General features: G+C 40.8%; 1 protein-coding gene across 7 annotated transcripts in view; it reads left to right on the forward strand.

Annotated features, from left to right (window-relative positions):
- The first annotated feature begins 6,468 nt into the window (after window positions 1–6,468).
- Window positions 6,469–27,461, forward strand: part of BOLL (boule homolog, RNA binding protein) — a 109,133-nt gene continuing 88,140 nt past the window's right edge. For 6 of the 7 annotated variants that reach the window (XR_011387176.1, XR_007920612.2, XM_070070441.1 and 3 more), the window contains exons 1-4: window positions 6,469–14,063; window positions 17,734–17,877; window positions 21,656–21,747; window positions 23,521–23,575. Coding sequence is in view for 4 of the 7 variants with exons in the window: in XM_070070441.1 (XP_069926542.1) it covers window positions 14,043–14,063; window positions 17,734–17,877; window positions 21,656–21,747; window positions 23,521–23,575 (312 nt within the window). In the remaining 3 variants the exon portion in view is untranslated. Of the gene's footprint in view, window positions 14,064–17,733; window positions 17,878–21,655; window positions 21,748–23,515; window positions 23,576–27,461 lie in introns of those variants that run through there. The other variant, XM_070070440.1, reaches the window with a different exon arrangement.

A 27,461-nucleotide genomic window follows, 5' to 3' on the forward strand; every position in this document is an offset into this window, starting at 1 on the left:
AATACACAGAGGTATATACTGGGTGTGGCCAGAGAGCACTGTTCAGTGTTCCAGGATGAGGGGAGTGTGGAAGAAGACACCCAAGTTGGGCATGGAAATCTTTTTTGTTTTTATCAGAGGGTAGGTTTAATCAGCTCTGTTGGTAAGTCTCATACTCACCTCCTCTCCTTCAAGGAGACCAATTCCTGAGCACTAGCCCTAGTGAGGACAATATTCATCTGCACTGCCAAAAGAACCCTACAAAGGATCTGTGCAGTCATTGGTGTGACCACAGATCACACAGCAATGACCTTCACCAGGTAATCAGGGAGCCTCAAGCATATGGAGCCACCCACAATGACTGTCCAAAGACCCAGCCACACCCTGTGCCCTCTCATGCAGTCATAGTGTTTTCACAGTCTGAGCACATAGGGCTCCCACAGTAATGAGCACTCAACCCCTGTCAATTCTCCCAGGCAGACTCAAGCTGATTGGTGGGCATGCAGACACAAGCTGGCACAGCTGTTATGTATGTCCAAAATGGCACCCACCCCCTCTTGACTAGTTACAGGATGCCACTGTTGCATGGTCAGGGAGAGAGAAATGTGCCCCCCTTATTTTTTTCATCTAGATTGGCATGTACACTGACCCCACAGGGCTCCATCAGTCTCATACCAGGTTCTTCCCACAGCTTCATTGCCAGTGGCTTGGACTGCTGCAGTCTGGTCTCACCTCACTCTCCAAAGTTGATGATCAGGCTCTGGGCTGCTGGGGTCCTGAGTTGTACATGTCCACACCCTCCACATAGATCTACAGTGTCCATCTAATTTGCATAGAGTTTCCTCTGCAATTTTCTCCCTAACTCTTCCCTGAGATTGTACTCTCTCCACTTTTTATTTTAACTATCTTCCCCTAGACTAGAGCAGTAAGTCTATACTGTTTCAGGACACAAGCCACTTATTGGATTCCATAATAAACAAAACTGAAATAAAAAAAAACCCACATAATCAATGAAATAAAGAACCGGCTTTTTGAAAATAAACAAAATTGACACACCATTGACCCAACCAAACTAAAAAAAAAAAAGTTCCTGGCAGGCGCCGCAGCTCACTAGGCTAATCCTCCGCCTTGCGGCACCGGCACACCAGGTTCTAGTCCCGGTCGGGGCGCCGGATTCTGTCCCGGTTGCCCCTCTTCCAGGCCAGCTCTCTACTGTGTCCTGGGAAGGTAGTGGAGGATGGCCCAAGTACTTGGGCCCTGCACCCCATGGGAGACCAGGAGAGGCACCTGGCTCCTGGCTTCGGATCAGCGCGGTGCGCCAGCCTCAGCACGCCGGCCGCGGCAGCCATTGGAGGGTGAACCAACGGCAAAGGAAGACCTTTCTCTCTGTCTCTCTCTCTCACTGTCCACTCTGCCTGTCAAAAAAAAAAAAAAAAAAAGTTCCCAAATCAATAAAATCAGAGATGAAAAAGAAATGAAACAGCAAGCACCATAGAAATAAAAAGAATCATCAGAAATTACTTCAAGGAGCTGTATACCAACAAATTTGGAAACCTTGAAGAAATGGATAGATTCCTGGACACAAACAACCTACCTAAATTGAGTCATGAAGACATAGAACATGTAAACAGACTAATAACTAAGATAGAATCAGTAATAAAGACTGAATCAGCAATAAAGACTGATCCACTGCTGGTAGAAATGTAAATTGGTGGAGCCAACACTCTGGCATAGCTGGTGAGGCCACTGCCTACAGTGCCGACATCCCATATGGGCGCCGGTTCGAATCCCAGCTGCTCCACTTCCAATCCAGCTCTCTGCTATGGCCTAGGATAGAAGTAGAAAATGGCCCTGGGCCCTTGGGCCGCTGCACCTTTGTGGGAGACCTGGAAGAAGCTCCTGGCTCCTGGCTTCAGATAGGCACAGCTCTGGCTGTTGCAGCCAGTTGGGAAGTGAACCAGTGGATGGAAGACCTCTCTATCTCTCTGCCTCTCCTTCTCTCTGTGTGTAACTCACTTTCAAATAAATAAATAAATCTTTAAGAAAAAGAAAGAGAGAGAAAGAAATGTAAACTGGTACAACCACTGTGGTAGACAGTATGGCGATACCTCAGAAATCTGAAAATAGACCTACCATATGACCCAGCCATCCCACTCCTGGGAATTTATCCAAGGGATATGAAATCAGCATATGAAAGAGTCATCTGTACCCCCATGTTTATTTCCACTAAATTCACAATAGGTATGATATGGAATCAACCCAAATGTCCAACAGCTGAAAACTGGATGAATAAATCATGATGTATTTATACACTAGGGAATACTACACAGTGGTTAAAAAAAATGAAGTCCCGTCATTTGCAACAAAATGGATGCAACTGTAAACCATTATACTTACTGAAATAAGCCAGTTCCAAGAAGACAAATGCCATATGTTCTCTCTGATCTGTGGTAAATAATAGAGTACCTAAAAGGTAATCTATAGGAGTGAAATTGATTATTTGTGATGCAATGATTTTGAATAGCCCTTGTCTTGACTAATGAGGAATGATGTTTTTTGTTTGTTTTGTGCCTCTTTTTTTGTTTTTCTTTAACTATTTGTTGAACTCTCAACTTAATGTAGGCTTAATCTTGTGAGTATAAAGTTAATTGAAAATAAATCTTTGTAAAAAATAAGAAAGGGAATGGGAGAGAAGGAGGAAGAAGGGTGGAAATATGGACAGGAGGGAAGAAGGTGGGAAATTTGTATATATATATAGGATATATATATATATGTATATATATATATATATCCTAAATTTGTATATAGGAAATGCATGTGGCTTTTATTCCTTAAATAATATTTTAAAAAATTAATACTACCTTTTAAAACTTGGCATTGCCCTGGCTTATCAACAAGTGATTACTACTTATATGCTTGAATTATGGTTTTGAATTTTGGTTGCTTCTAAAATTTGTCAGTGCTTCAAAATGACCCAACATTAAATAAGTCCAGATATACAACTCAAGAGCAAATACAAGCTAAAATTAAAAGGCTTTAATTCTCTTAGTTTTGAAAATAAGGAAAGGTAGTTCTCCATCTTGCTTTTCTTTCAAAACTTCCTTCTCCTTTCCAATTATATATAAATCTTTATGAAGGCTACATAAGGTTCTTCCCAGTCTCACAACTAAGAATATTTCCTTAAGAATCTGGGAGCTATCTTTTTGAAATGCAAATACCACAGAAAATAGCTCCCTTATCTCCCAGTTTCAGTGGAAAAATACGAGCATAATTTTGGTAGGCACCTTGTTCCAATTTACAAAACACCTCCTGTCCTAAAGCAAAGAAGTTTGCTTTTCCTCTGGATAAAACCAATAAGCTGACAAAGACAATCACTTTAATTACCAGTTAAAGTTAGTATGGACTATGTGTGATATGATAGGTTATAAGTGCTTGTCTATAAAAGAAGATAAGAGGGCCAGCATTGTGGCATAGTAAGTTAAGCCTCCACCTGTGTGCCAGAATCTCAAATGGGCACCAGTTCGAGATCCCGCTGCTCCAGTTTGTATCCAGCTCCCTGCCAAAGCACCTAGAAAAGCAGTAGAAGATGGCCCAAGTGTTTGGTCCCTGCACCCACATGGGACACCTGGGAGAAGGCCAGGGCCTTGCCTAGCCCTGTCATTGCTGCCAATTGGGGAATGAGCCAGCGGATAGAAGACCTCTCTCTCTATCTCTCTCTCTCTTTCTCTCTCTCTCCTCTTTTCTCTGTAACTCTGCCTTTCAAGTAAATATAAAATAAAGCTTTTTAAAAAGAGGGTAAGAGGCTGGCGCCGTGGCTCACTTGGCTAATCCTCCGCCTGAGGTGCCGGCACCCTGGGTTCTAGTCCCGGTTGGGGCGCCGGATACTAGTCCTGGTTGCTCCTCTTCCAGTCCAGCTCTCTGCTGTGTCCTGGGAAGGCAGTGGAGGATGGCCCAAGTGCTTGGGTCCCTGCACCCACATGGGAGACCAGGAGGAAGTACCCGGCTCCTGGCTTCAGATTGTCGCAGCGCCAGCCGTAGCAGCCATTAGGGGAGTGAACCAATGGAAGGAAGACCTTTCTCTCTCTCTCTCTCTCTCTCTCTCTCTCACTGTCTATAACTCTCTCTCTCTCTCTCACTGTCTAACTCTGCCTGGCAAAAAAAAAAAAAAAAAAGAAAAGAGGGTAAGATTCCTTTTTGTCTTTACAATCTCTTAGTGGATCTTCTGTGATGCACATCACATTCTAATCCAAAGAATATTCAACAATAAAATTGTTTTCTGTCTCTAGTGCTTTTGCAGAGAGGTTTTCTCTATTAGGACAGGATTTTGTTTTTAATTACATTTCCATAACAACAACCAATATATGTATTTTCTTGAGCATGGAACCAATGAAGGACAAAATCGTGGAAAGATATTTTCAAGCCTGCAGTCATTAAATACAATGGACTATCTGGACTTTCAGTGTTACAATCTTAGGTTACCAGATCCATACTCCTGGTATTCACTACACCTGTAATCTCCGAGGTTTCCTGTCTACAGAAAAAAAAATAGATTGAATCTTTCCTGGAGTTATTCCATTCTATCATTTTTTTTTTACCAAAAGCAAGCAGTAGTGATCTACTTAATCTCATTGCAAAAAAGATAAAAAAGACATTCAATGGTATTGAAATCATTTTAGCATATACTCCACCCAGAGTGTGCCACCCAGTGCCCTCATTCAGTACTGAGTCCTTGTTCCACCAGATGCTGAAAGTGTTCGATACTGTCATCTGAGTTCCTTTCTAGAAATTAGCTAAAGAGTATCATCTAATCCAAGGTCAAGTCTCTTCCCTTGGAAAGGCCTGCATTCAGCCTGTAGATGTAGGGGAACGATAGCAGTGTTACAAACACCAAGATACCTGGCCCCCAGGGACAACTATTAAGGCTATGTCAGGTTTGGCTGAGGTCTATGCCGTAGCCACATTACAATTCAATTCTGTTCAGGCCTCCTTTCCTCACCCCCCTCAAGTGATGTTCCCAAACTCAGATTCCAGGGAGAAACTCCTTCAGTCTTGGAGTCTGGTTCCCTGGAACTTAAGTTGGACACTCATCAAGATGAAAGTTTATCCAAGTGTCAAGCAGTTACTGATGTTTAAAAATCTGATAGTAAAATATAATGAACAGGCCGGCGCTGCGGCTCACTAGGCTAATCCTCCACCTAGCGGCGCTGGCACACCGGGTTCTAGGCCCAGTCGGGGCTCTGGATTCTGTCCTGGTTGCCCCTCTTCCAGGCCAGCTCTCTGCTGTGGCCCGGGAAGGCAGTGGAGGATGGCCCAAGTGCTTGGGCCCTGCACCCCATGGGAGACCAGGAGAAGCACCTGGCTCCTGCCTTCGAATCAACGTGGTGCGCCGGCCGCAGCGCACCAGCCGTGGCAGCCATTGGAGGGTGAACCAACGGCAAAAAGGAAGACCTTTCTCTCTGCCTCTCTCTCACTATCCACTCTGCCTGTTAAAAAAAAAAAAAAAACTTTTTTTAAATATAATGAACATAAACCATTATTGATACCATTTTATGACACAAGAACTACACAGGGTTGCCACTAGCCCATTTAATACCTTTTTATGAACTTGAAAATAGCGCTCTCTTTGAACGGACAGAACCTGGCAGCCACATGATTCTGTGAGTGGAGGAGCAAGGGTTAGATAACAGGCTCCTTCCAAGCAATTATAATTTGCACAATGGTACATTATGACTTAGACACAAAAGCTCTGAGTATACCAAGACAACGGTTATCCACTCTCCAAGAACAATGCAGTTACTGGAGGAGACTGATAAAATGGCAATTCAACACATGTTTAGACACAGGTATATGAAATGTCATGTATAGAACACTAGAGATAGAAAGTATTGCAAAATGCCTAAGGTTATGAGAAATATGAATTAAGAGATGTCCTAACAGTAGTTGTGAAAATACCTGCATCAAATCTTATGATGAGATAAGAACAGAACATGATTTAAAAAAACAGCAAAGTCAGTAGTCAAGAAGTCAGAATAGTAAGGAATAGTTTGATGCACACTAAAGGACTGAGTCTACAAGTGAGCAATATGTTCTGAGCAATCATTCTTGCACTGAAATCTTAGCGTATGTCTCTTATATTTGATATGTATTAGTCTTATTTCCCCCTAAGTAAATATTTAACAATGTACAATCCAAAAGATTATAGAGAAAAAAAAGATTATGGAGGTAAGAAGTTTTCAAACATAAGGTCTTTTCCCTTAAAAAACACATCTGAAAACACATACAATTAGAATATCCCTTATTCAGAACTGCTTGGGAACAGAAATGTTTACTGATTCTTTTTCAGATTTGTGAATATTTTAAAATATATAATGAGATATTTTGAGGATCGGACCAAAGTTTAAACATGAAAATTCATTTATCTTTCATAAATACTCCATACATAGATGGAGAGTAAACTCATACAATATTATTAGAGTGCCTAAGTCTTTTTTTTTTTTTTTTTTTTTTTTTGCCAGGCAGAGTGGACAGTGAGAGAGACAGAGAGAAAGGTCTTCCTTTTCCGTTGGTTCACCCCCAATGGCCACTGCGGCTGGCGCTGTGACCGGTGCACCACGCTTATCCAAAGCCAGGAGCCAGGTGCTTCTCCTGGTCTCCCATGCAGGTGCAGGGCCCAAGGACTTGGGCCATCCTCCACTGCACTCCCAGGCCACAGCAGAGAGCTGGACTGGAAGAGGAGCAACAGGGACAGAATCAGGAACCCTGACTGGGACTAGAACCCGGGGTGCCGGTGCCGCAGGCAGAGGATTAGCCTATTGAGACATGGCACCAGCCGGAGAGCTAAGTCTTGACTATGACCTGCCATATGAGGTCAGGAGTGATATTTTTCACTTGTTGCATCATGTCACTGTTCAAAAAGTTTCAGATTTTGGAGTATTTTTTATTTGTGATTTTCAGATTATATACAGGGATGCTGAACCCTTGTATTAGCTTTCAAATTATGTTGGTAAGTTAGTAAATCAAGAATCAATAAAGTTGCCAGGGGCTGCCGCTGTGGCACAGTGGGTTAAAGCCTTGGCCTTAAGTTCTGGCATCCCATATTGGCGCCAGTTCTAGTCCTGGCTGCTCCTCTTCTGATCCAGCTCTCTGCTATCACATGGGATAGCAGTAGAAGATGGCCCAAGTCCTTGGGACCTTGCACCCATGTGGGAGACCAGGATGAAGCTAGTGGCTCCTGGCTTCGGATTGATGCAGCTCTGGGCATTGCAGCCATCTGGGGAGTGAACCAGCAGATGGAAGACCTCTCTCTCTGTCTCTACCTCTCTCTGTAACTCTGCCTTTCAACTAAATAAAATAAATCTTTAAAAAAAATAAAGTTGCTAAATATAAAATCAATATACAGAATAATATTGTTTCTATATATTAACAATTAACTACCAAAAAAGAAATTAATAAAGCAATACCATGTATAATAGCATCAAAAACCTAAAATATTTAGGAATAAATTTAACCAAGATGCGAGAGATCCATATACTAAATACTGTAAGACACTAATGAAAAAACTGAAGATGACACAAATAGATTAAAAAATAGTCTGTTCATTAATTAGAATTAATATTGTTAAAATATCCAGATTGCCCAAAATGACCTAGATTGCCTAATATGACCACTATCAAAATTCTAATAACATTTTTCACAGAAATAGAAAAAATAATCCTAACATGCATATGGAACTAAAATTAGCTGAATAGTCAAAAGTGATCTTGAGCAAAAAGAACAAAGCTAGAGGCATCACACTGGTTTCAAAATATAGCACAAAACTATACAGCCAAAACAGTGCTGGCATAAAACATAGATGTATTGACCAATGGAACAGGATAGAAAGCCCAGGAATAAGCCTACACATTTTATGTTCAATTAATTTTCAGCAAAGATGCCAAGTATGCACAGTAGAAAAAGGACAGACTCTTTAATAAATGATGCTGGGAAAACTAAAGAATGAATTTGATCCTTTTCTTGTGCCACATACAAAAATCAATTTATGATAAAGATTTAAAAGTGATAACTGAAACTACAAAATTACCAGAAGAAAACACAGACAGGCTCTCCATGACATTGGCTTGGGCAACAATTTCTTGGTTATGACCCCAAAGCACAAGCAACAAAAGCAAAAATAGACAAATAGTATTTTATAGAACTAAAAGACTAAGTGCAACAGAGGAAACAATTTACAGGCTGAAGGGACAACCCACAGACTGGGGGAAAAACTTGCAAAGCATGCATCTGATAAGGGATTAATATAAAAATATAAGGGACTCAGATAACTCAATAGCAAGAAAACAAATCTCCCCAGGCAGTGCTGTGGCATAGCAGGTGAGGGCACCACCTGCAGGGCCAGCATTCCATGTGGGCGCTGGTTCAAGTCCCGGCTGCTCCACTTCCAATCCAGCTCTTGGACGTGGCCTAGGAAAGCAGTGGAAGATGGCCAAAGTCCTTGGGCCCCTGCACCCATGTGGGAGACCTAGAAGAAGCTCCTGGCTCCTGACTTCATCAGCGCAGCTCCAGCCATTGCTGCCAACTGGGGAGTGAACAGCAGATGGAAGACCTCTCTCTGCCTCTCCTTCTCTCTCTGTATTACTCTGACTTTCAAATAAATAAATAAATCTTAAAAAAAAAAAAGAAAACAAATCTCTCAATTTAAAAAATGGGCAAAGGACCTGGGCAAAGGACCTGAACAGACCTTTCTCAAAAGATGGCTTATGCATGGCTAACAGATTCATGAAAATAATGCTCAACTTCTAATCACTGCAGAAATGAAAAATTAAAACCACAAGAAAATATCACTTCACATGTGTTAGAATTAACTATTATCAAAAAGATAACAAGTGCTGGTGAGGATATGGAGAAAATGGAACCCTAGTACACTATTTGTGGGTATATAAATTGATAGAATATATTAGTTATTCTTTCATCACTATCATGAAATATCTAACACAGGCTACTTAAGAAGGGAAGTTTACATTGGCTAACAGTTTGGGAGGTTCACAATCCAAATAAAGTGCTTCACTGATTTACCACCTGATGATGAAACACACATGGAGGACGGATTACATGGTGAGCCATTACTCAGTTTTTATAACCAATCCTCTCCCAAAAGTTACCTTCCACTTGGTCATGTTCCAGTGACCCAAAGATCTCATATTAAGCCTACTTCCTAAGAGCCATATTTGGATTAAATGGATCCATCATCCCTGTAACATTAACTCATGACTTTGGGAATTACATGTCCGCTGAGTTTAGTAGTTCTCACCAAAGCAGACAGCCATTTTGGAAAACAGATTGGAGTTTCCTCAAAAGCCTAAAATTAAAATTACCCTATGATCCAGTAATCCCATATCTGGGAATATATATAAAGGAACTGAAATCAATATATTGAAGAGGTATTCAAACTCCCATGTTCATTTCATAATTATTCACATGATCAAGCTATGGAAGCAACTGAAGTGATTTTTAGATTTCCCCTTCACCAGATTACAAGCTTCACAGAATAAGAAGGATGAGAAGAAATCTGCATTCTTATAAACTACTGATGTGAAAATCAATGGGAGAAAATAGTTAAAATTAAAAATCAACATACCCACTGGAAACAAAATAGAGTTTTGGATGATCCTCAACAGCCCATCTCCACAATCACCCATGCCCCAAAGTCTCCCTCCTCACTGGTAACTCCTTAATTCATTATCAGTATTTCATTCTCACTCCTGTTACCTGAACAAAGCTCATTTTCACTTGATCCATTTCCTTCTTTTAATTAAATCATTTTTCCCGTCTCTGTCCCTCAAAAACTTTTCTCTGATCTGAAAATATTTTCCTAAATTTTGGCTTGGACTATAGAACTTCCTGGTTCAGTAATCCTCAACGGCCCCCTATTTGCAAAGGTCTCCAGAATACAATTCTAACTACTTATTGCTATGGTATAAATAACATGGCAGAGTGCCCTGAGCATAGGCAATGAAGTCAAATAGAATTAAGTTTTGAAAACAACATCCATTTACTAGCAATGTAACTATAAGAGTCACTGTTACCCAGGGCCAGCATTGTGGCATTACAGTCGGTAAAGTCACCACCTGCAACACTGTCATCCCATATGGTCACTCTGGTTCCTGTACCAGCTTCTCTACTTCCAATCCAGCTCTCTGCTAATGACCTGGGAAAAGCAGCAGAAGATGGCCCTGTCACCCATATGGGAGACCTGGATGAAGTTCCTAGCTCCTGGCTTTGCAGTCATATGGGTAGTGAACCAGCAGATCAAAAATATTCTCCCTCTCTCTCGCTCGCTCTCTCTCTCCCCCTCTCCCTCTTACTCTGTGTGTGTGTGTTGGGGGTGGGGGGTGGGGGGTGTTTCCCTTTGTCTCTATAACTCTTTCAAAATAAATAAATAAATCTCTTTTTTAAAAACAGGATCATTTTTACCTCTCTTAAGTTTCTGATTTCTGATGAGAGATTTTTTTTAAATGTGTCAGGGTGAGCATTTGACTCAGCAATCAAGATGCTGCTTAGGATATCCACAACTCATATTGGAGGGCATGGGTTGGAATGTCATCTCTGTCCTAATTCCAGTCTCTTGCTAATGTATAGCCTGGGAAGCAGTCAGTGATCCCTCAGGTAGTTGGGTCCCTGCTATTCATGGGGAGATTCAGATTGAGTTCCTGGATCCTGGCTTCCACTTGACCCAGCCTGGGCTCTTGTGGACATTTGGGGAATGAACCAGAAGATGAGAGATACTCTTCTCATATGTGTGTGTGTCCCTCTCTCTCTTTCTTTTTCTTTCTCTCTTTCTCTCCTCTCTGCCTTTCTAAATAAATAAACACATAAGTAAACAAATAAATAAGAAGATGTCTAAAACATTTTCTGGAAAAACGTCTAGCTCAATATTCAGCACATAATAGGAGCTCAACATCGTTCCGCTCCCATTTTTCTGCCCAGATCAGCATCTGAGCTCCATGATGCTAATCTCTGTGCTTCCACAGACCTTTGCTTATAGTTCATGTACCATTTAGCATATTCTGCATATATTTTTACTTAGTAGAAGCACATGTAGATATAATTACTACTTTAAGTAATTTTTCTCCCCTTCCAGAATTAAAATACCTGAGAATAAGAAATGCATTCTTGTCTTCTTATCTCCCATAGCAGCATGCAGCATATAATAGGAATATTTATAGTCAATTGAGTTGAACTGAATTATATAATTGTACACTGATTTATACAGGCTTTAAAATCAAAATTTTCTTTTGGTATAAGAATGAAAAGAGTTAGAAACAGAACAGTGAATTATCATACTGTAAATAAAATATACTCCCTAGCATCCAACCCAGGCCTTGGAATACAGCTGACATTTCCTAAATTTTGCTAAGGTGAATCAGACTGAACAAAAATTGTGTTGAATAAATATGCTGTAGACAATGCAGCCATCATAAATAAATAATCCTGGTTGGAAAAACTTCAGCAAAAAAGAGTATAGTAATAACTACTCAAATCCATCATTACTGTTAGCAAACAAAATGTACAAATTCCAGTTACAATGGTATTGAACAGAAGTACTTTATGTATTTATTTATGCTTTATTATGATCTAGAACGTGATTTTTAATATGAATGGACTTATAGTGTTTCCACAGAAACTAAAACCTGAATAAATGAACTTAAATTGCATGCAGAAATGTATAATGACTTTTAGGATGCTCCATCTAAAATGAACAAAGACTACCTATCCCATTATGTTTTGGCAAATAATATGAAGAGCTAACCTTTGAACAAATTAAAAATCAATAAAGTCACTCTGATTATTTTTTAAACCTTTACTTTGGGAGTAAAATAACCCAAAGCCAAACTTTAACAATAGAGAGTACAAAAGTTATTAATGATGTAAATGTTAACAAATGTTGCTGTAGATTCTTTAAAAATTAAATGGCAAAATGGATAAGACAAAAAACGATGGTTAGAGATCAGGGTTAAATCTACTGTACCTTTAGACCTTGACCAAATTAGCCTCCAAACCTCTGTTTAATGACCTGTAATACTATAACAAGAGTATCTGACACAGACACACACCAGAGGGAAGACTCTGTGAACACACAGAGAGAAGCCAGTCCCTGTAAGCAAGGAAAGATGCTTCAGAGGATCCCAACCTTGTCGACACCAGGATTTTGGACTTCCAGCCTCCAGCATCATACAGAAATACATTTTGGGGTCGACGCTGTGGCGCAGCAGGTTAATGCCTGGGCCTGAAGCACCAGCATCCCATGTGGGCATCGGTTTGAGTCCCGGCTGCTCCACTTCCAATCCAGCTCTCTGATGTGGCCTGGAAAAGCAGTAGAAGATGACCCAAGTCCTGGACTCCTGCACCCGCGTGGGAGTCCTGGAAGCAGCTGCTGGCTCCTGGCTTCGGATCGGCACAGCTCCGGCCATTGCGACCAATTGGGGAGTGAACCATCAGATGGAAGACCTCTCTCACTCTGCCTCTCCTCTCTCTGTGTAACTGACTTTCAAATAGAGAAGAGAAGAGAGGAGAGGAGAGGAGAGGAGAAGAGAAGAGAAGAGAAGAGAAGAGAAGAGAAGAGAAGAGAAGAGAAGAGAAGAGAAGAGAAGAGAAGAGAAGAGAAGAGAAGAGAAGAGAAGAGAAGAGAAGAGAAGAGAAGAGAAGAGAAGAGAAGAGAAGAGAAGAGAAGAGAAGAGAAGAGAAGAGAAGAGAAATACATTTTGATCTTTTGAGCTACGGAGTTTGTGGCATTTTGTTATGGAAGTCCTGGAAAATTTAGTATAAAACCTAATCCTATATTTCTTGCCATTTAATATTTTTACCCGTGATTTTTTTAATAAGGGGATCTGTCTAAAATGTTGTGTGAGGATGTGATATTGATTATATAATATTATGACATTGATATTGATTATTATTGATTATGATAATGATTATGTGATATTGGTCATAAACCATTGTGCCTGATGTCTCAAGGATATGAGAACTGGAACAGGATAAATGACAGTTGCGATAATAACCATTATTACATATATTTATATAGATGAAATTCATAACGATTACCTTTTAGAAATACTCTTTACAAGGCCATCTTCCTTCCAAGGAGATCTCAAGGCCGCTGGAGGCCAGGGCAGCACTCCATCCTGGTAGCACGACCTTCGCCTCCTCCCGCGCCTATAGCTGTGTCCCGGACTGGCTCCCCAGGCGGCGCTCAGCTGAGTCGGAGCCTGCGGGAGCGGCTCAGGGTGCGGGCTGGGGAGGCGCCCGAGCGCAGTGGGGCTGCTCAGCGGATCCTGACGAAGCCGCCCGCGCCACCCTACCCGCCTGCCCCGCGGGAATGAGTGACAGCTACAACAGGTGCAGCGCGGCGTCCGCGACTCCTCGGGAGCCCCCGAGTTTGGCTCGTCAGGCCTCAGGGGTCAAAGTTTGAGTCTAGAAACAGCCTTCCTCGCCTTGCACAGGTCTTCGGGAGCGCCCCTTCAACAAGCTTCTTGCACCTTAGTAAAGCTTCGAGGTCACTTCAAACTCTGGAAACTCACCAGTCCCAAAGTGGAAGAGAAGGAAAGGCGTGCGGTGCATGGAGTTTTGCATGATCGTTGGCGCTGTCCTCGCCAGCCATCTGAGAGCAGGCGAGAGCGGTCCCACAGCAGAGCCCGCGATCCGCACACCGCACGCCCGCCTGGACTTGCTGCGCGCTCTGCCGGAGACGTCCAGGCTGGGCGACAGCACACACAGCCGAAACCCGCCCGCCCGCGCCCCACCGCGGCTTGCGGCGCCCGCCCGCACTGCGGTACCGCGGCGACGCCTCCTGACCCTCCCCGCCCCCCAGGTGACAAGTTCAGGCCCCGGGTCCGAGCCTGCGCCCCGTTTCTGCCACAGCTGCCGCCTCCGCCAGGGGGAAGACAGTTCCAATCGTGAAACGTGGTGTTGCTTCCTGGGTGGGAAAGTGCTTTCAAACTTTAGAGTTCTGTTCCTTCACCCCCCCCCCGCTCCCCTCCCCCCTTCCCCGGCTTTGAAGAACGGAGAAGATGGAGACCGAGTGCGGGGCGGTGAGTATGGCGATCAGGGCCCCGAGCCCTGGGGTGGCGGGGAGGAGGAGCAACGTGAACCCCGTTTCCTCAGGGACTAGAAGGGCGAGAGTTCCAACCCCAAACACTCGCTATTTTGTCGGGAAGAAACGTGGCCGTGGTGTCCGACCGCCCCGTCGTATTGCGTTGTGCGGTCGAGAAGGTGCCCACCGGCCACCTGGCCTGGACTAGCCGTAGGCGGCCTGAGGGAACCCCGCAAACGGCCGGGAGGCTTCGGGACACCGCGGATGGCTGGGCGCCGTGCAGCCGGCGGCGTCCAGGCAGGGAAACCGCTTTCCCGCCGAAATTAGGTTCGGCCGCGTCTTTGACGCTCGCTCCTGCCCGACTCCATGCAGCTGCCCACGACCAGTTGTCGGGGCAGTCGACGCCTCGACACCTCGGGTGGCCAGCGGGGACCAAAGGGACTGAGAGGCCGGGGGAGGCCGGAGGGCGGGGGAGAACGCTTGTGGCCCACGTCGGACCTGGACACTCTAGGACCAGCCAGCACGGGGCGCACGCCCGAGCCAGTCAGAGCCGGGCGGGGCCGGGCTCGGCCGGGCGGGACCGGACGGGGCCGGACACGGGCGGCGGGGCCGCTCAGGCCCGAGGCACCCGGGCAACGTGCTGCCTCGCCCCGCCCCGCGCCCCGCCGGCAGCCAATCGGGGCGCGCCACGCAAGGGCCGCGGCCGGCTGCGCACGCGGCGGACGGCGGGCTCGGTGCCGTTGAGGGTTCCCGCCACTGCTGCTGGCGGGTTTGCAGGGCAAAATTTCTCGCTGGTTGGCTTTCTTTTCCCTCCCGCACTTTGGTGGGGAGGGAGTGGATCCTCGTGTCACTGGCCAGGTTCACGATGACCCGAGAGAACCCGAGGACGTTGCCGCGGCCTTTTCCCCCAGCGCCTCCGCTTGCTGGCCTCGCAGGGGAAGGAGCTACGAGGCCGTGACTGCGACGGTTAGCCCGCCCTCATCCCGCGGTCCCGGTTTGCAGAGTAGAGGCTAGGGTTAGCGGTCGCTTCTCGAGGGGAGGCGGCAATGAGGGCACGTTTTACTGAGCGGAAGACCCTTCTCGCCCCAAGGACACCCTACCTCGGTACTTCCCTACGCTTGGAAAGTGATCGCCAGCGGAATGTGCGGCGCTCTGTTGTTTAAGCCAATTGGGGCTCTAACCTTAAACAAGGAACAAAGCTCTTGCTTCTACTTGAGCTTTATAATGCCAACATTATAAACTATTTTCTAGGCTATTTTTTTCATGCTGTACTCTCCAGCCCTCAGCCTGATGTTCGACATACCGTGAGCGGGTCACTCCTAGAGAAATAACTTTATTGGTTTATGTTTTCGTTCAAAATATATTCATCGCGCATCTGCTATGAAAGCTCACTGCCTTCAGTGCTTGCTGATGATAAAGGGAGGCGAAAACTGCCCTCGTGACTGTTAATTACATTATAGCAGCAAGAAACAGATAATAAATGTAACGAGTATATCATGCGTTATAAAATAAGTGATAAGGAGAAAAATAAAGTATTTGGAACACACAATAGAACAGGAAAACTTAGATTCTGGAGAATGAAGTGAATTGAGTATAAAAAGTTGATGTGTCTCTTTTCCCAGTGGGTATCCTTTCACTTCTCAAGATTAAAAATAAAGCACTCTGTTCACTTATATTCATTTCATCCTCTAAATGAAATAATATTAGAGTTTGTCTCTTAAACACAGTCGAGAATAAATGAGTGCATCCATTGAACTCTTTGTTTTTAGAATTAAGAATCTTTTGAAGACTAATTTTTTAATTTAGCAAATAGGTAAGTTCTACAAGCTGTAAACAGTGGACAAAGAGACAATGTTATATCTGCTAGAGCTGTTATATTATCTCTAGCAATACAGATCCAGTTGAAAAAATAAATCTAAGCATCCCAAAATCATGCATTCTGGGCACTGTGTCCTATTGAGTAAAATAAAGTTACAAATAATCTCCAAGTGTCCAGAGAGGAAACTGTTAATTGAATTCCTATAACTGAAAGCTACAACATAGTAATTAGTAAGTGTGGTGGCTTATCTGTGGTTTAAAAGAAAATTTAGGCCGGCGCCGCGGCTCACTAGGCTAATCCTCCGCCTAGCGGCGCCGGCACACCGGGTTCTAGTCCCGGTCGGGGCGCCGGATTCTGTCCCGGTTGCCCCTCTTCCAGGCCAGCTCTCTGCTGTGGCCAGGGAGTGCAGTGGAGGATGGCCCAGGTGCTTGGGCCCTGCACCCCATGGGAAACCAGGAAAAGCACCTGGCTCCTGGCTCCTGCCATCGGATCAGCGCGGTGCGCCGGCCGCGGCGGCCATTGGAGGGTGAACCAACGGCAAAGGAAGACCTTTCTCTCTGTCTCTCTCTCTCACTGTCCACTCTGCCTGTCAAAAAAAAAAAAAAAAGAAAAAAAAAAAAAAGAAAATTTAAACTCCCAAGGTAGGGGATATACATGTGTTTCCTGCTTAACACTGGATAGTTAGAAGTCTGTTTAGTGTTCACAGGAGGCAAGTAAGTTCTTGAATCAGTTTCTCTTAAAAACTCTATGGCCAAGTCTTTTTTTTTTTTTTCAGTTGTAACCTTAAAAGTCTATTATAATCTTCCCATTGTAAAGAGGCATATTTTAATATATGTTTATTGAACTTTAAATTGGGTACTCTGACTTAGAATTGTTAACATCTGGATGCTACTGAGCTCAATTCTTTGGTATAAAAATTTTATACTGATGAGATATAGTTACATAATTTTTTACAAAGTCCAATCTTGAAATTGACAATTACATTGAATATTTTGACTTTGAAGCCAAAAATGGTTAATCTTAATGTCAGCATTTATTAAGTTGTCTATGCCTTGTAGCCAGATAGCAACCGAAACACCCCTATAGTTCTATAAAGTTGAGTCTGTTTTGAAAGAACAAGAAAGAATACACTCCATGGGGGTCTTTCAGTCAGAGTGTGCTAGAAAGAACTTACAGAATTTGGGCTTCTGCTAAGCATTTTAGACAGTTCTGAAGAAAGAAGAGCTTTACTCAGGAATACATGTTGTCAAGAAATGGAAGTATTTCTATGATTATGTTAATTCATATCAAAAAGGCAAGAAAAATCGGTCAAGGCCAAAACTGTAATTGATGTAACAGGAGCAGTCACTCATATCAACCAGGATGGAAAGATGTTTGGCAATGCTTTTATTTTTGTTAATGTTCAGACATGATTATGGGATTTTGGTTTTTTTTCTTAATCCATCACAGTTGCAATGTGACCTTGTCTGATGTTGATGTTCTGTTAACAAAAAAATACCATTGCCTTGCTATGAGTACCAGGCCAGCTCCTAACAATACTAGCACCAAGCTGGTTGTGTCAAGCCAGCTCCTGAAAGTTTGGAACCACTCTTCTGTTTCTCAAACTTCTTTAAAAGTTTGATGTTCCTCCTTAATAATTAAATAATATATTTGATAGTAATGCAGCCATATTTAAATAATATTTAATAATATCTTCTTAAAAGTGGAGAAGATTCTGTTTCCTATATTTTTGTTGCCCCAAGTTCTAATTATGATCCTCATATTAGTGCCTAAATGACTCATACTTTTGAATTATCAGCCTGCATCAATACTAAAAGTGCTGAAAGTTTAAAAGAGTTTTGTTTTACAGCAAACATCAAACCAGACGCAAACAGATTCATTATCTCCGTCCCCTAATCCTGTGTCACCTGTGCCTTTGAATAACCCAACAAGTGCCCCAAGATATGGAACAGTGATCCCTAATCGCATCTTTGTAGGAGGAATTGACTTTAAGGTACCCACTTATATATACAACATAGTACATTTTTTTCTTTAGAAATTATTTTCTCAGAAATTGTTTCTTTATGCAACTATTAAAAACAACATTTATGTAGTGACTCACTGGTTTCAAATTGTCTTAATATAAAGAATCTTTTCAATAATTAGGTTAGATAAAACACATATAATTATCCAGTTTCACATACAAAGAAATTGACACTAATTGACTTGCTGTAGGTCTGTAGCAACTTCGTGGCACAGTGAAACTAGTATCTCAGTTTTCTGATTCATACCTCCATGTTCTTCACATCCCCAAATTTCACTAATTATACTTTCTTCCATTATGTTCCACTAGCTGAAATAATGGGTGATTATAATTCTCAAAAAAAAAATCAAGTTTAAAAAAGAAAGAAAGAAACTTTCTCCTTTATCCCAACCTTTATCTCAGGTTACTGAGTGAACACCTAAACTTCCATCTTTTGCAAATTACTTTCTGTGATAGCTCTTAAATTTGATAACCAAAAGACCTGTGTCATAGTCAGAATAAAGCATCTCAGTAATATATTTAAATCATGTAATCAGCCATTAAAGTCTTTCAGAGAGGCAATTTGTGAGATGATTTATAGTGCTCCCCAAGTAGAAGGTAGGAGTAAAAATCTAAAAGAAAGGCATGCATGAATATTTTAAATGAAATACCCTTACTTCCAAATGGAAACATGGAAGGATTTCCAAGCTTTCATATTTCAGAGAAATTACCATTGAAATTATACAGATAGATTTCTTTCTTTAACCAAAAAAAGTCCTATCCCATTAGATATTTGACATATATAACTCACTATTTGTGATAACCAGTCTGTCACAATTTGAGTAGAATTACTATTCTTCTGCTTAATAGAAATGTTACACTAAGGATATTTGCAAAAATAGTAGACCTTAAGCAAGTACATTGTTTCACTAAAAAACTATTTCTTATAAAATGTTTACTTTTAAAGATTTTTAGTGTCTGTGGAAAACATTAATGGCTGACCGGAAATAGTCAATTTGGATATTCTTATTCAGAATTAATTTATCTTACAATATCTTAGTATATTTTTAAAATAAATCATCAATAAATATAAACATTTGAACAGTCAGTTATTCTAGATTCCCAAAGCCCATCAGCTACAATATGAACTTTGAAAGCCATTGATCAAAAGGAAGTTTATACTCAAAGCAAATGAAAATCTATGTCACCATGAAGGCAGACGATGTAACCATAGTGACAGATGTTACCAGAAGCTGGAAACAGCAAGGAAGAGATTATCTAGATACTGGATGGAGTACAGACCTCCCTGCATTTCAGCTTGAGCCAGAGAAACTGATTTCACTTTCATTCTTCAAATGGTGACAGTATACATTTTCTTTTTTTTTTTAAAGTTTGTGATCGTTTTTGACAGTAACAATAGATAACCAGATTCTCTTGTTCCTTGAATCCTGGAGGTGACTGAAATTTCATGAATCAAATGAGCACAGTCTCTGGTGATAGAAGTCAAAAGACTGATCATATCTGGGAACGTTGACAGAAACTTGCTAATAAGGTCAACAATATATTGGTCAGTTAGCTCCCTGATCACATATAAATATTAATTCATGAGAATTATTTCCTTTTAATCATCATTATTGGAATATAAACAATGTGGCATACCTTTAGAAGCCATTTTTTAAGTCTGGATGGAGTGGGATTTTTTTTTGGTTTGTTTGTTTTGCTTTGTTTTCGCTTTTCCGATGTTTCTAATCACTAATGCCTCAATAAATTCCTTTCTTCTAAAGCTAAAAAAAAAAAGCCATTGGTAAAATGCAACCATAGTTTTAAAGTAACTGCTAGGGTTCCCTACTTTATATTTACACCTTTTTCAACACCATAGATAAATGCCAGCAAGGAAATAGTTTATCGTAATAGCAAGCAAACTCTGACATTTTAAACCTTGTATTTTTAGAAACCTACAGACTATTGCTCTTAATGTTTAATCATCTTCAATCCTGTCTCCTTGCAGAACTGCAAAATTGAGCTAATGAATCTTCTATAAGACAATATTTGAGTTGTCTTCAGATCCCTAATAGTATTCCTTTTATAGTGCAAATTTTATTTTATCTTTATCAAATAAAGTATTCACTTATTCCAGATTAACTCAGTATTTGTCATCATCCAGTTTAGCAGACTTGATGTTACTATCTTAAAAACCAATAGTGTAGGTAAGTAACGAAGTAGCAGGTGAACTCAAAAGGCTATGCTGTAAGCCATGTCTTACCTAGAAATGATTTTTCTATGGAAATTTTAAGTTATTCTTAGAGGCAAACAGATACACCTGAACCAGAAAATGACACTGCAGTTAATTTAGTGTGAATACTCTGGGAAAAGTTGATGACCTGTCAACAGACTATCTCAATTAACACCATATTTTTAGATCTTATCCATTTCAAGTCTAATTATGATTCTAGTATTTATTCTGAGTATCATCATAATACCTATACTTGGCTGAAATGTACATTGGATACAAATAAAGTAATAATTTATCAATTTGAGAGGCAGACACACATAGACAGAGGGAGCTCCTATCCACTGATTCACTTCCCAAATGCCCCCAACAGCAAGAGCTGAGCCAAGTCAGAACCAGGGGCCAGGAATTCAATTTAGGTCTTGCACATAAGTGGCAGAGTCCCAACTACTTGAGTCATCAACCTGCTGCCTCCAAGCCTGCACATTAGCAGGAAGCTGAAATTGAGAGTGGAGTCAGGACATGAACCTAAACTCTCCAGTATGGGATGCAAGTGTCCCAACCTGTGGCTTACGCACTAGCTCAAACACCTGTACCAGTATCTAGTAACTTTAAGTCCTGTAATCACTGTTGTTACTACAGTGAGTTCAAGCATTTTCAGAAATATTTTCCTTTCCTAAAACCTGACTCATCCTAAAGACTGTGCTGATTAAAATAGAGTGAGAAGGAGCTGGCGCTGTGGAGTAAAGAGTAAAGCCCCCGCCTGCAGTGCCGGCATCCCATATGGGCGCCGGTTCAATTCCCGGCTGCTCCACTTCTGATCCAGCTCTCTGCTATGGCCTGGGAAAGCAGTAGAAGATGGCCCAAGTCCTTGGGCCCCTACACCTGCATGGGAGATCCGGAAAAAGCTTCTGGCTCCTGGCTTCGGATTGGCGCAGCTCTGGCCGTTGCAGCCATCTGGGGAGTGAACCAGCGGATAGAAGACTGACCTCTCTCTCTCTCTCCCTCCCTCTCTCTCTCTCTCTCTCTGCCTCTCCTTTTTTCTCTATATAACTCTGACTTTCAAGTGAATAAATAAATCTTTTAAAAATAAAATACTAAAAGAACAAAAAAAAAAGAGAAGTATAGTCCAACATAACATAGTTTCCCCTGCTGTGACTGTTGGCCTTTCTGAGCCATAAGAGCCAATAGTAATATACCTTTACTATGGTCATAACATGTCTAATCCAAGTTTAAAAAAAATGGCAACTAGAGAACAAGAATAACTTAAATATTCTCTTAAACAGTAAATTTTCCTTGTCATTTAAAACAATTCAGCTTAAAATTTTTTATTTATATAAAATAGTGTAACCACCTATCTATTGCATAAAGCAAAGTACATATATTGATTTTAATAGCTTCGTGGCTTCATGCACTATTTTGGTGATAATAGACATTTGTTATATATATTTACAACTTCTATCTACAAAATATACATAAGTTGTTTTGTCTCTTATCAGTCAATTAAAATGTTTTAATGTTTTCTTTTTATGCTATTAGACAAATGAAAATGATTTAAGAAAATTTTTTTCCCAGTATGGGTCTGTAAAAGAAGTGAAGATTGTAAATGACAGAGCTGGAGTGTCCAAAGGGTTAGTATCACTACAGGTAGTATAAAGAATTTCTGTTGGAATACAGGATTTGTATGCTAATTAACTGTGGTTCTATTTTTAAGAGAATTTCATGCCCTCTTCTTTCCTCGTACCTTTGACCTCCTATTGTTCTTGAGACAGTAAGGGATTGGACAGAGGGGAGACTGTAATATTCCTTATTTTGTTAGGAAGTTATTCTTCCATGGGCTGGGGACCCATTCAGTGTTAGGCTGCAAACATTTAATCTTGAAATATCAAACAGTTGCAAAAGAACTGGAAACTAAAGGGTTCCGATGCTTTAGAAATTGTATCCCTGCTTTAGAATATAAAGAGCTTTTTGAGAAAACAGTTAACCCCAAGGAGACCTAATTAAGAGATGAATATATATAAGAACTGTAAAAGAATTATTTTAAATTGTCATATCAAAGGGAATGAAAATTGAGAAGAAAGCAGTACACCATCAAGAATGTGTAGAAAAGCCAGATTTCAGAGAGGAAAGAAGTAGTTTCGATAATTGTACTCATATAAGTCTGCAAAGTTAAAAGAAAAGTAGGTAAATCAGTGGAAATCAATGGAGGATTTTTTTTTTCCAGGAGAGGAAAAACATACATATTAACAGGTTACGAGAAGGGACCAATGAGGTGTCAGTAGAAACTATCAGTGAGAAAAGGCATTTAAGTATAACAGTGAATACTTTGGAAAAAGATGAGACCCTAGAGAGAAGTTATTTTTAAACAGATGAAATACTTTCTCAGAATGTGGAACAATGTTAAGATGAAGTGATATTGTACCTCTTTTGTTTGGCTAAAAAAATTGTAATGTTTTGGTAGTATCTACTTTTTAATCATTCAAAAACACACATGGAAATATAAACTGCATTTTAATGCCTTTTCCACTGGGTGGTGTGTGTGTTCTACCAAATATTTAGTGTAAAACTAATTTCTTAACTCTTGGTTAATGTTTGGGCAAACAAAGAGAACTTCTTTTGTTAAAAGGAAATTTTATATATGATACGGTAACTATGAATTGAAAAAATAGTAGTAATGATATTTAGCATTGCTCAAAAGAGTTATCTAATTAGAAATATATGAAAAATAAATAGAAATATGTGCTTTGGTAAATTTTTTTTTTCTCTACTTGTTGGATTTTTGAACATGTTATACATCATGTATTTGTATTTTTATGTTGAACGCTGTATGACTGGTTCTTGAAAGTAACAATCAAATGAAAAGCTGATATAAAATTGGAGTTGTACATGTTTTTAATTGATATTATTTAGGAAATATACTAATACACTAATATATTATCAGTTGTATGTGTTAATAATAAATAATGCAGTTCTATAGTAATTTACCAATTTAAGTAATACTGTGTTAAAAATTTAAATCTTTTTCTCTATTTTGGTTCCTTCACTTAAGCCAAACATGTTATTTTAAAGGAGATTATTGCTCTGGACTGAATTCATTGCATTTCAGTTTGTAATATATAACATGAATTTCTCATGCCTTTCTACCTTACATATAACTTAGGGCTGAAGTGATTGCAGATCTCTGGTTTGTTTTCTTCTTTTTTTTTTTTTTTTTAGTCCTCTTACACTTAGAAGAGGTGACAGTTTTAAGCTGTGAATAATTCTTCTATGATTGCTGTGCTGGTGTAGCAGAGAAAGATGTTTATACCACAGTGGCCCATTCTTTTAAAAAATTATTTTAATTTCAACCTAGCTAATGTAATGTTCTGAGAAAATAATTAATAATAATTAATGCATTTATTTAGGTATGGTTTCGTCACTTTTGAAACACAAGAAGATGCACAAAAAATTTTACAAGAGGTAAGATCTTCACTTTTGGAATTTCTTTTTTTTTTGGAACTTCTTTATTTAAAACTAAACCTTTAAGATGTTTATTTTTATATTAGAGTTCAAGTCTAATGATCAGTTGCTAAAAATAAATCTTAATTTATTTGCATCTATTTATTTATTTATTTTTTACAAGCAGAGTGGACAGTGAGAGAGACAGAGATAAAGGTCTTCCTTTTCCATTGGTTCACCCCCCAATTTATTTGCATCTTAAGGTTGATATTGGGGCCAGAATTCTGCCACAGTGGGTTAAATCCCTTCTTGGTACACTCACATCTCATATCAGAGTACCAGTTTGAGTCCTAGCTGCTCTGCCTCCAATTCTTCATGCTTCTACACGTGGGAAGTACTGGAGCCCCTACCATTCATGTGTCCCTGTGGGAAATCAGGATAGAGTTCCTGGCTCCTGGATTCAGCCTGACCTTGACCTGGCTTTCAGCCTTTGGGGAATGAACCAGTGGATGGAAAACTAACGTACTTTCTGTCTGTCTCTGTCGCTGTCGCTGTCGCTCTCTGTTTTCCTCTCCTTTTCTCCCTCTCCCCTCTACTTCCTCCCTACCCACCTTCTCCATCTCCCTCTCAGTTATTCTGCCTTTCAAATAAAAAAACAAATCTTTATGAAAGAAAAAAAGATTGGCATTGCTCTCCAAGAAAAAAATCTACAGAATGCCAAATCATTACTTGAGTAGGGCTGTGGAGTTTGTAATATAATTTTTCCCTTTATTTTGCTTTTAAACTAAGAACTTAGGGATTTACAAGGGTGCTTCAAAAAGTTCACAGAAAATGTGCATTATCTACTCTTTAATTTTCATTTATTAATTTGAAAGGCAGAGATTTCTCATCCACTGGTTTGCTCCCCAAATACAACAGCTGGGGCTGGGCCAGGCTAAAACCAGAAGCCAGAAACTCAATCCAGATACCCATTGGACTGCAGGAACCTAACTACCTAAGCCTTCACCTACTGCCTCTTATGGTGTATATCAGCAGGAAGCTGAAATCAGGAGAAAAATCAGGTTATCAGGGGATCTGGGTATCCAAAGCAGCATCTTAACCATTACACCAAATACCCATTCCTGCATTATCTTTTAATTGCATATTCCATGAACTTTTCAAAGTACCCTGGTATCTTTTTTGAAGTGTTAATAGCATTTTGAATTCCTAAAAAAACACTGTAAACACGAATTCCTAGAATGCAATTACCTAAAATTATTTCCCTCCCACAAAAAACTTTTTATATATGTATATATATATACATACGTGTGTGTGTGTGTGTGTGTGTGTATATAAGATTTCATTTATTTATTTGAGAGGTAGAGTCACAGACAGAGATGGGGGGAGACAGAGAGAAAGGTCTTCCATACGCTGCTTCAATCCTCGAATGGCCACAAAGGCCAGAGCTGTGCTGATCCAAAGCCAGGAGCCAGGAGCTTCTTCTGGGTCTCCCATGTGGGTGCAGGGGCCCAAACACTTGGGCCATTTCTACTGCTTTCCCAGGCTATAAGCGGAGAGCTGGACATACTCATAAAAGTAAGTTCAACAATAATTCAGGGCCAGCATTGTAACATAGAGGGTAAAGCCACTGCCTGCAGTGCTGGCATCCCATGTCAGACCCGGTTCATAGCCTGGCTGCTCCACTTCAGATTTGGCTCTCTGCTATGGCCTGGGAAAGCAGTAGATGACCCAAGTCCTTAGGCCCATGCACCTGTGTGGGACACTCAGAGGAAGCTACAGGCTTCTGGCTTTGAATCAGCCCAGCTCTGGCCTTTGCAGCCATTTGGGGAATCAACCAATGGATGGAAGACTTTCTCTCTCTCTCTCTCTCTCTCTCTCTCTCTCTACCTTTCTGTAACTCTGACTTTCAAATAAATTTTTTTTAAAGAAAGATAATTAAGAGCACTGAAGCTATTATCTATAGGTAGGGAACTATAAAAAAATAATTCAAGTATTCCTCCTACTATTTATGCAAAGCACCATAAGGCCACAAAGATGGAAAAGCCACATGTTGCCGGCGCCGCGGCTCACTAGGCTAATCCTCCGCCTAGCGGCGCCGGCACACCGGGTTCTAGTCCCGGTCGGGGCACCGGATTCTGTCCCGGTTGCCCCTCTTCCAGGCCAGCTCTCTGCTGTGGCCAGGGAGTGCAGTGGAGGATGGCCCAGGTGCTTGGGCCCTGCACCCCATGGGAGACCAGGAAAAGCACCTGGCTCCTGGCTCCTGCCATCGGATCAGCGCGGTGCACCGGCCGCAGCGCGCCGGCTGCGGCAGCCATTGGAGGGTGAACCAAAGGCAAAGGAAGACCTTTCTCTCTGTCTCTCTCTCTCACTGTCCACTCTGCCTGTCAAAAAAAAAAAAAAAAGAAAGAAAGAAAAGTCACATGTTATGATCCCTAGAACTCATAAGCTAGTAGATCAACATTGAGTTTTAATTACTTAATCTGCTGCTAGTTTCATAATGTAGTCAAATTTCTGAAGAAGTTAATGGATTTTTGAAAGCAGTACCAATTGAAAAAGACTTTCTTTCTCTAATGGTTAAAAATCCTACATTTATCACATACTTAATAATTACATATAGTGAAATTTGCATTTTAACTTTTTATTTTGTTCTATAATCTCGCTTTTCTGCTTCACAAATTTAAAAACTTTTATGGCTTTTTAATTTTTCAAGGTACAGCGATTACAATATTTTTTAAAGATTTATTTTAATTGAAAAAACTACAGAGAGGCACAGGCAGAGAGAGACAGACAGACAGACAGAGCGGGGAGGGAGAAGAAATCTTCCATCCACTGGTTCACTCCCCAAATGACCACAATGGCCGGAGTTGGGCCGATCCAAAGTCAAGAGTCAAGAGTTCTTCTGGTTCTTACAAGTGGGTACAGAGGCTCAAGCACTTGGGCCATCTTCTACTGCTTTCCCAGGTCATAAACAGAGAGAGAGAGCTGGATCACAAGAGGAGCAGTCGGACATGAACTAGCACCCATATGGGATGCTGGCACCTGGAGGCGGAGGCTTAGCCTACTATGCCACCACACTGGCCACAAAAACTTTATAAATTTATAAACTAAGAGCATTCATAGAAATCTGTAGTCTGTAGTTCAGTGTAATAACTTTAAGTTGTGAAAATTTTAACAATTTTTCTCAAAGTAGAATTAGAATTACATATTATTAAAATCATATACATCTGATTCTTGTTATGTGTAACAGTTATGGAGTTGCCACAAATACTGAATTAGTAAATACTGAGCTGTTCCTAGAGAAAATACAGATGAGGTTCTCAGAACCATTGCTCACAACACTGGCATTAACTGTCATTAATACATAATCCTGTGTGTGTTTCTATTTAAAGACACCATATTTAATAGATTGTTGATTCATTAACATTGAATTCACCACCAACAGCACTAATTCCTAAATTAAGCTTGTCTAACACATATTTTTTTCCATAAGGCACATGACAGTCTTGTGCTTAGGAGCACAAGCCAGCATTTCATCTGTATACTTGGGGGCCATTTTAAATGGCAAACCCCCCCTTCCAAAAAAAAGTCTGAAAAATGTGCCAATAAACAGAGCTTGAAGAGGACACATTTTCAGTATAAAAGCTGAAATGGAAAGAACATTGCTTCCTTTACCTCAGCCTGGAATGTGCAGATCAGCCTACTCACATGTTTGACCACTCTGCACATGTCCTCTAGTAGCCTCAAAAATGAGTATTGATTTTGGAGTTACAAATAAGTTTTAGTGAATAGAAAAATTCACAAATGCAAAATCCATGAATAATGAGGACTGTATTTGACTGTATTAAAAGTGAGAAAGAGCATTGGAATCAAGATTCAGACCTAGATCTGTTTGAATTCAAAGAGTTGG

Source organism: Oryctolagus cuniculus, chromosome 3, assembly GCF_964237555.1.
Source record: "Oryctolagus cuniculus chromosome 3, mOryCun1.1, whole genome shotgun sequence".
NCBI classification, from domain to species: domain Eukaryota; kingdom Metazoa; phylum Chordata; class Mammalia; order Lagomorpha; family Leporidae; genus Oryctolagus; species Oryctolagus cuniculus.